The sequence below is a fragment of the Nerophis lumbriciformis genome, linkage group LG32 (assembly GCF_033978685.3).
Source record: "Nerophis lumbriciformis linkage group LG32, RoL_Nlum_v2.1, whole genome shotgun sequence".
Taxonomy (NCBI): Eukaryota; Metazoa; Chordata; class Actinopteri; order Syngnathiformes; family Syngnathidae; genus Nerophis; species Nerophis lumbriciformis.
Window position 1 is genome coordinate 6,499,759 of NC_084579.2, and position 9,644 is coordinate 6,509,402.

The 9,644-nt window shown below is 40.8% G+C and overlaps 1 protein-coding gene across 1 annotated transcript; it reads right to left on the minus strand.

Moving 5' to 3' along the window:
• Positions 1-580: 580 nt before the first annotated feature.
• On the minus strand, positions 581-9,325 carry LOC133574633 (myosin light chain 5-like). The gene is made up of 8 exons (XM_061926825.1): positions 9,177-9,325; positions 8,971-9,100; positions 4,592-4,699; positions 4,442-4,517; positions 1,153-1,257; positions 1,017-1,095; positions 903-951; positions 581-842 (listed from the first exon to the last, which is right to left on the minus strand). Exons 2-8 carry the CDS (start codon positions 8,971-8,973, stop codon positions 741-743), a joined length of 522 nt encoding a protein of 173 aa, XP_061782809.1. The 5' UTR covers positions 8,974-9,100; positions 9,177-9,325; the 3' UTR covers positions 581-740.
• Between the last annotated feature and the right edge of the window lie 319 nt (positions 9,326-9,644).

Genomic DNA, 9,644 nt, shown 5'->3' on the forward strand with positions numbered 1-9,644 from the left:
TTACTATCATCCTGATTTACAACCTCATAAAAACGAGTCCACGCTGAACTTTTCTGGCCTTTTTTTCCCCCCTGGTCTTTAGTATTCCCTTTTTTAGTTTGTCGCGTACCACGTTTGCTGCCGGCGTTGCCATCTCTTTTTTTTCTTCTTCTTCTGTTGTGGCATATGCTGCAGGTGCCTGCTCGTTTTTCGTATGTGGGTAACAACATTTAACTATGTATATATATTTCCGAATTTGGTTTAACTGCCACCCGCCTGAATCTATTTAAAATCTAATTTTTTTTTCATTTCAACCGTCCGACCCGACCCGCGGATAAAATCTAATTTTTTTTTTTATTTCAACCGCCCGACCCGTGGATAATCCGCGGACTCCGCGGTTGTGTCCGCAAACCGCGCATCTCTAATTCATACTAACAAACAGGAAGCATACATTTCATAATTTCTATTTTAAGCCATTTTTATTTTCTATTCAAGGAGACAGACCTTTTTTATTTTCTACTCAAAGATGCAGACATTTTTTAAATGATCTATTCTGCCTAGTAACAGGAGGCACACATGTTTATAGTCTATTCAACCTAGCAACAGGGCAGATATTTTTTTATTTTCTATTCAAAGAAGAAGACATGCCATTTTTTTTGTATTTTACCTAGCAACAGGAAGCAGACATCTTTCATCTGGTATTCTGCCTAGCAACAAGAAGAAAATAAAAGGATAAATAAGGTGCTGTCTTGGTTTTTCCTTCATTCTTCACGCTCCTCGCCATGAGTGATGATGTAACACAAAGACTTGTAGTCCAAGTTCCCTGACGAGTCGATGTTGGACGACTGAAACATTTGCTTGACCTGAACGCGAAAAAGTCCCATTATTAAACGTGAGTTATCGTAATATATCATAGCGGTTACCTCGTCCTGTGAGAACTTGTCAGCTTGTGTTGTCAAGAGTTTCTGTAAGCTAAAAGAAAATATATATAATTAAAAGTTGACAATGTGAAACTTGACCAGGAAGCGAGCGCTCACTCGTCTTTGTGGATGAAGCCTTTGGCGTCGGCGTCGAACATTTTGAAGGCGCTCAGAATAGTCTCTTCTGGGTCGGTGCCTAGCAGAACAAAGGTCATTGCCGTGGAAAACCAGCACAGCGTGCTTTGTCTCTCACCGTGAAGCTTGGCTCCAAACAGAGTGAGGAACATGGTGAAGTTGATGGGACCGCTCGCTTCTTTCAGCATCTCCTCCACTTCCTGGTCCTTCACGTTCACTTTGCCTGGGCAAAAGTTGCTGCAGTTAGTGCATACCAGCCAACTACTCCGGTTTTCCCGTAATTAGTACGGTTTTCATCAACCTATTCCGGGTTACGGTTGCAGTGATAAAAAATACGTTTTTTCATTAATTAAATTTTTTTTTTTTTTTTTTAAGTTTTATTCACCAAATCGCGTAACAACAATGACAATCGACACTGCTTCCCGTAACTTCCTATCGAGCCATTCCGAATGCCATGCGCGAGGCTATTTATAGCACCGCTGCCAAGCACGAGGCACCTGTTGCCATTGTTTCCAAACGAGCGAACGATCATGGAATCAGCCGGAGAAAAATCGCAAACGAGTCTTAAACCGAAAAGAAAACTGCAGTCATTCCGTGAAGAATATTCAAAAGCCTATCCGGGAATAATTATCCCTTCCAAAAAGGGTGAAAACTACGCGAATTGCACCTTGTGCAGACAAGATTTTTCGATCGGACACGGAGGAATTAGCGATGTAAAAGACCACGTTGGGACAAAAAAACACAAGTCTAATGCCGTTGCTAGCGATACAAGTGGAAAACTTTCAACGTTTTTCGTCGCCCAAACAGATTTTTTGGATGTGATAAATGCCGAAGTTTTATTTACGGAGGCAATAATTGAGCATGGACTTCCAATCGCACTGGCTGATCACATGGGACAGTTAAATGTTTGTAATGCAACCTTTAAAAATCATTACGCGGTGATCGCGGTCCCAAAAATAAACTTTTCTTGCATGATAATGTCCAGAAAAACTCACTTTATATTTCTATAGAGTCCTTTTAACGAATGAGTTTGATGGTTTATCACAAACCTTAAATGAAAGAAGTCCTTTGTTCTCCTGCACCATGCATGCACTTTGGCCTTGCTTCGTGTTTGGTGCACAATCCTGTCGGCTGTAATTCACAGCACGTCTTTGACAACTTGATGTGGCATAAAACATTTAAAACAAAGGGGTTATAGGAACAATCACTTTCAGTGTTTTATGCCACTTCAAGTTGTCAAAGACGGTATGCTGGTGCCCGACTGCCACAAGTGGAACAAACATTTGAAACAAAGGGGTTATAGGAACAATCACTTTCAGTGTTTTATGCCACTTCAAGTAAACTTATCATAAAGTTACCATATCATTTTTGCAGTATGATCAATCTGATAGAATACATTTGGATTTTAGCCACAAAAAGGTAATGACACCAATGTTATCTATTGGAATTGTTTAGTACTGTTATACTGTTAAAAGTGTTTATACTATTTATGCTTTCAAGTCCAAGTTGAAGAAATCTTGTTAAATGTTGACAGCATAACTACCAAAATACAGAAGTATGTCCTTAATATTTTTGCAGTGCTATTTCTGTTGAAAAGTTAAAATGATTACATTAGAGATGTGATGTGCCACTTTTCAAGTGTCTGATGGCTTAAATTAATTTTCATTAATTTTTCATATTTTGAATTCTTTTGAAAGGCTTACAAAAAAACTACATTTGAATTGTAATTCCATGCTATTGACAGGACTATTAATTTTAATGAAGTTAGCTTACCATGTTTACAGTATGATAATTGTGATAGAAATGTGAATTTTAGGCACAGAATATTTTTTACAATTGAACAAGGCAGTAGATTATACAAGCTTGGACAGAAAGTTAATAATGACACCAATTTTTTTTTTTAATGGAATTGTTTAGTACTGTTTTACCATTTGTTTACTGTAAAAAGTGTTTATACTGTTTATACTTTCAATTACCGTATTTTCCGCACCATAAGGCACCCTGGATTATAAGCCGCGCCTTCAATGAACGGCATATTTCAAAACTTTGTCCACCTATAAGCCGCCCCGTGTTATAAGCCGCATCTAACTGCGCTAAAGGAATGTCAAAAAAACAGTCAGATAGGTCAGTCAAACTTTAATAATATATTAAAAACCAGCGTGATGTGGGCGCGCATGGAGTCGTATATCAACATGGACGGAGCTGCGTGAAAAAAGCCACCCGGCCTCTTCGCGTAAACTTACCTTAACCACTCGCTCATCTTTTCTTCATCCATCCATCCCTTCGAGTTAGCTTTTATGATGACGCCGGCTGGAAAGGTCTCTTTTGGCAAGGTCTTCCTTTTGAATATCACCATGGGTGGAAGTTTCTGGCCATTAGCATGGCAAGCTAGAACCACAGTGAAGGATGACTTCTCATTCCCTGTGGTGCGAATATTCACCGTACGTGCTCCCGTTGTATCCACAGTGTGGTTCACAGGAATATCAAAAGTCAGTGGAACCTCGTCCATGTTGATAATGTTCTCTGGCCGGATCTTTTTTTCAGCTATCTTGTTTTTACAATATGCACGGAAAGTAGCCAGCTTTTCTTGAAAGTCTTTAGGCAGTTGCTGTGAAATAGTAGTCCGTGTGCGGATGGAGAGATTGCGTCTTTTCATGAACCGGAAACCTGTCGCTTAGTAGGAGCCATTTTGTGGTCTTTACAGATGTAAACACACAAAGGAAATGAAACGTAATATCCGCGCGCTTCTTCTTCTTCTACGGGGGCGGGTGGTTGCTTACAGTAGAAGAAGAAGCGCTTCCTCTTCTATGGGGGCGGGTGCTTACCTTGGCGGTTGCTTGCGTAGAAGAAGAAGCACTTCCTCTTCTACGGGGAAAAAAGATGGCGGCTGTTTACCGTAGTTGCGAGACCGAAACTTTATGAAAATGAATCTTAATATTTATCCATATATAAAGCGCACCGGGTTATAAGCCGCACTGTCAGCTTTTGAGTAAATTTGTGGTTTTTAGGTGCGGCTAATAGTGCGGAAAATACGGTAACAAATTGAAGTCTTGTGAAAGGTTGACAGGATAACTGGCATTAACTGTCAAAATAATTTCAAACTATTGAAGTTAGCTTACAGAATAAATATGTCAATCAACCCATATGATTTTTGCTGTAATGTTTTTGTTCTGAAAAGTCACTGTGACTGATAGAAAAGTGATGGTTTTAGCAACATTTTAACCTGTCGGAATGCTAATAATCATTTTGCTTCGGGGGGCGAAGTGAACCCCCCACCAGGACTTTGTCCTGGACCTACCGGGGCCTGCGGCCCCTGGACCCTGGCTACTAGGTTTTTCTGATTTCAAAAGTTGGCAGGTATGTTAGTGCCGCCTGCAAGCATGCTCCCGTGGCGTCGTACTACACACCCAGAGAGGCGTACGTGTCCTTCAGGTCTTCTTTATCGATGAATCCATCTCTGTTCTGGTCTATGAGAGTGAAAGCCTGATGAGGACAATACATATTTAATATTGATAATATGCGTACAGTGGATACACAGAGGAACAGGGTCACGTTACCTCTTTGAACTCTTGGATCTGAGTCTGCTCAAACATGGAGAACACATTAGACGACGCACGCTGGGCCCGCTTGGCTCCGCCTTCTTTCTTCTTGGTCTTCCTGCTGGCCTAAGAGGATGAAATATACGGTGCATCCGGAAAGTTAGCACAGCACTCCACTTTTTCCACATTTTTGTTATGTTACATCCTTATTCCACAATGGAAAACATTTATTTTTGTCCTCAATGTTATACACACAATGCCCATTAATGACAATACAAAAATATATATAAGAAATACTTGACTTTCAGTGAATTCTAGCTATATATATATATATATATATATATATATATATATATATATATATACACATAGATATTTTATTATATATATATATATATATATATATATATATATATATATATATATATATATATATATATATATATATATATATATATATAAATAAATTAAATATATATATATAAATAAATTAAATAAATACTTGAATTTCAGTGTTCATTTATTTACACATATACACACACATAACATTCCTCTACTCATTGTTGAGTCAAGGGTTGAATTGTCCATCCGTGTTCTATTCTCTGTCACTATTTCAGAACACACACATTATGCAAATATACATTATAAAATCAATAAGAAAACGGGAGCTCTAATTTGGGAGTCTGAATTAGGATCAGAAGTTCCCATATAAACATTGCGCACTCACGTCGCCTTTTTGTATTGATTACTGCAGCTGTGCACTGGATTCATTCACAAATACAAACTACAACTCACAAACACTTTAGAGTTAGGCTCCACCATCAGAATGTGTACTTAAACTTATAAAGATCACATGGATATTATTCAGTGAGTTGATTCACCAAAACTAACCTGTTATACGGGAGGAAAAAGCACACAGGATGTTTCAATTGTTCACAGACTGGTCGCGCTCATCAGAATGACAAGACACTTCCGGTCTGCAGGTGATAGCATTCAATTGGGAAGAAACGCCCTACTGACCAATGTGAATACTGATAAATGTGTAATGACAGCTCCAAAAACGAATTCAAACCACAAAATAAACTAAATAAATCAACACAAAAATGTGACACATTATGGGTGGGTCACATATGCATGTACAACAGGCTGTCACTCAGGTCCGCATGAAGCTGGAGGGGGCGTGGCCTCCAGGTCCGCCTGAATTTCGGGAGATTTTCGGGAGAAAATTTGTCCCGGGAGGTTTTCGGGAGAGGCGCTGAATTTCGGGAGTCTCCCGGAAAATCCGGGAGGGTTGGCAAGTATGCCGATAATATCGGCCTGCCGATTTTCCCGGGACACTCCCGAATTTCAGTGCCCCTCCCGAAAATCTTCCGGGGCAACCATTCTTCCGAATTTCTCCCGATTTCCACCCGGATAACATTTTTGGGGCCGTGCCTTAAAGGCACTGCCTTTAACGTCCTTTACAACCTGTCGTCACGTCCACTTTTCCTCCATACAAACAGCGTGCCGGCCCGGCTTTTACACACACACAAGTGAATGCAAGGCATACTTGGTCAACAGCCATATAGGTCACACAGAGGGTGGCCGTATAAACAACTTTAACACTGTTACAAATATGCGCCACACTGTGAACCCGCACCAAACAAGAACGACAAACACATTTCGGGAGAACATCCGCACCGTAACACAACATAAAACACAACAGAACAAATACCCAGAAGCCCTTGCAGCACTAACTCTTCCGGGACGCTACAATATACACCCCAGCTACCACCAAAGTTAGTACCTGACTGCCCCCTAGTCAGGGATACTGTGAAGACCTCAACAGCGAAGCAGGCGGAAGACGGGTAGATTTAAGAACTACCAAAACGGCTGCGATGGCGGGAGAAGGCTGCAGCAGAAAAGGGTCCCCAGTCGTCTTGGACTCCATGCCACTGGACCCTGACCCGATTCTGTCTGTGCACCAGTCTCCCCTCGTAAAAACAAAGTCACGCACAGGCATCCTCTATAAAGGGATACACCCCCACCAGGAGGACCGTCGATAATAGTAGAAACAATATTGTGTTAGCAGCATGGATATCAAAATAAAATCAATAATGTGTTAGCAACATAGATTTAGAATCAATATTGTGTTGGCAACAAATAGAATCAATATAGTGTGAGCTATATAGATAAATAATATTATTAGCAACATATAAATATTGTGTTACTGCATCAACGCTGAGGGTTCTAGGTTTGATCCCCGCTTCTCATCATCATCATCGGCGGTCACTCGAAGCGAGTATGACGGTCCTCCTGGTAGGGGTGTATCCCTTTATTGAGGATTGCCTGTGCGTGACTTTGTTTAACGTGGGGAGACTGGTGCACAGACAGTCACCACACGATCCTTGACAGAATCGGGTCAGGGTCCAGTGGCATGGAGTCCAAGACGACTGGGGACACTTTTCTGCTGCAGCCTTCATCTAATAAAAGTCGTAATTTTACTCAACGTAAGTCAAAACTTTACAAGAAAAACCAAACATTTGTGCAATATTATGACAAAGTTGCAATTTTACTCATTAACAGTCGCAATTTTACAAGAAAAGCTTACAATTTTGGAAATTTTATGAAGAGTCGTAATTGTACTCGACAAAAGTCACAATTTTATAAGAAAACTTGAAAATTTTGGCGATATTATAATAATAGTTGGAATTTTACTTGGCAAAACGATGACAAAAGTCATAATTTTGCTAAGAAAATGTCACTATTTTACAAGAACAACAAAACTATTGGCAATATTGTGATAAAAGTCAGAATTTTACATGAAAAAATGTCACCATTAAAAAGCATTAATAAGTAAAAATTTGACATCAATCAATCAATCAATGTTTATTTATATAGCCCTAAATCACAAGTGTCTCAAAGGGCTGCACAAGCCACAACGACATCCTCGGTACAGCCCACATAAGGGCAAGGAAAAACTCACCCCAGTGGGACGTCGATGTGAATGACTATGAGAAACCTTGGAGAGGACCGCATATGTGGGTAACCCCCCCCCTCTAGGGAGACCGAATGCAATGGATGTCGAGTGGGTCTAACATAATATTGTGAGAGTCCAGTCCATAGTGGATCCAGCATAACAGTAAGAGTCCAGTCCACAGTGGGGTCAGCAGGAAACCATCCCGAGCGGAGACGGGTCAGCAGTGCAGAGATGTTCCCAACCAATATACAGGCGAGCGGTCCACCCCGGGTCCCGACCCCGGACAGCCAGCACCCCATCCATGGCCACCGGATCTGTGTGTCTCCCCTTCCGCAAGGGGTAGGGGGGAGCAGAGGAGAAAAGAAAAGAAACGGCAGATCAACTGGTCTAAAAAAAAGTGGGGCTATTCAAAGGCTAGAGTATACAAATGAGTTTTGAGATGGGACTTAAATGTTTCTACTGAGGTAGCATCTCTAATTGTTACCGGGAGGGCATTCCATAGTACTGGAGCCCGAATAGAAAACGCTCTACAGCCCGCAGACTTTTTTTGGGCTCTGGGAATCACTAATAAGCCAGAGTTCTTTGAACGCAGATTTCTTGCCGGGACATATGGTACAATACAATCGACAAGATAGGACGGAGCTAGACCGTGTAGTATTTTATACGTAAGTAGTAAAACCTTAAAGTCGCATCTTAAGTGCACAGGAAGCCAGTGCAGGTGAGCCAGTATAGGCGTAATGTGATCAAACTTTCTTGTTCTTGTCAAAAGTCTAGCAGCCGCATTTTGTACCAACTGCAATCTTTTAATGCTAGACATAGGGAGACCCGAAAATAATACGTTACAGTAATCGAGACGAGACGTAACGAACGCATGAATAATGATCTCATCGTCGCTAGTGGACAAAATGGAACGAATTTTAGCGATATTACGGAGATGAAAGAAGGCCGTTTTAGTAACACTCTTAATGTGTGACTCAAAGGAGAGAGTTGGGTCGAAGATAATACCCAGATTCTTAAAAAAAAGTAATCATTTTACGAGAAAATATTGTAATATTACAGAAACAAGTGGTCCACAAAATAAACAAACAGTTTTACATTCATAAGTTGAAAATTTTACAGACCGAAAAGGGTTTAGGCTGAAGTTGAGCACTTATTTCACCTAACCCTATAAACAATCTCAAATACAAGATGTACTAAAACCAGGAGACATCGGTCTCTAAACTGCCATCCTAGTCACAGCTGTTGTGTCCTTGGGCAAGACACTTCACCCACACTGGTTCAAAAATGTAACTTACATCACGGGTTTCACTATGTAAAGCGCTTTGAGTTACTAGAGAAAAGCGCTATATGAATATAATTCAAAAAATGGTGTTTTGTTAGCAATATAGATATAGAATCAAAATGGTGTCAGCTAGAATAAAAGTGGACAAGAACGTACCATGTCTTCAGTTGATGTCTTCGCAATATGATGTCTTCACGGAGGTCCCCCTCTTGTGCGAGCAGCGTTTAAGTAGAGCAGCTGTGAGCGTGCACGTGTCATGTGATGATAGTCCTGTCTGTCGGGACCTCTACGGCCACACAACATGTCCTTTAATGGACCGCACTTAAAAAAAAACATCACTTCTCTGGAGGCTGCGAGTTCACCTTTTTGACCCCAGCAACAAGAGGTCAAAATTGGCCTTTTTTTGGGGCGTGGCATCGAGCGTCCTGTAGGTGGCAGCAAACGACACTTCCTGGTCTGACGCGAGGGCGCCCTCTGCTGGCGGAAGCGGAATACTACACCTTGTCTGAGAGACCTTAATATTGAAGATGTTCAGTTCTGTCAAGAAAAATTGTTCCAACAAATATATGAGGGCAGTTTTAGTGAAATGGATCTAACATAATAGTGAGAGTCCAGTCCATAGTGGATCTAACATAATAGTGAGAGTCCAGTCCATAGTGGATCTAACATAATAGTGAGAGTCCAGTCCATAGTGGATCTAACATAATAGTGAGAGTCCAGTCCATAGTGGATCAAACATAATAGTGAGAGTCCAGTCCATAGTGGATCTAACATAATAGTGAGAGTCCAGTCCATAGTGGATCTAACATAATAGTGAGAGTCCAGTCCAT

Bases quoted from the DNA above. Each gene is read 5' to 3' on its own strand.
- LOC133574633 (XM_061926825.1), bottom strand. The intron at 952-1,016 runs GTGAGCGCTCGC...ATTTTCTTTTAG, and splicing joins GGCTTCATCCACAAAGACGA to CTTACAGAAACTCTTGACAA. The intron at 843-902 runs GTAACCGCTATG...TTTCGCGTTCAG, and splicing joins ACAAGTTCTCACAGGACGAG to GTCAAGCAAATGTTTCAGTC.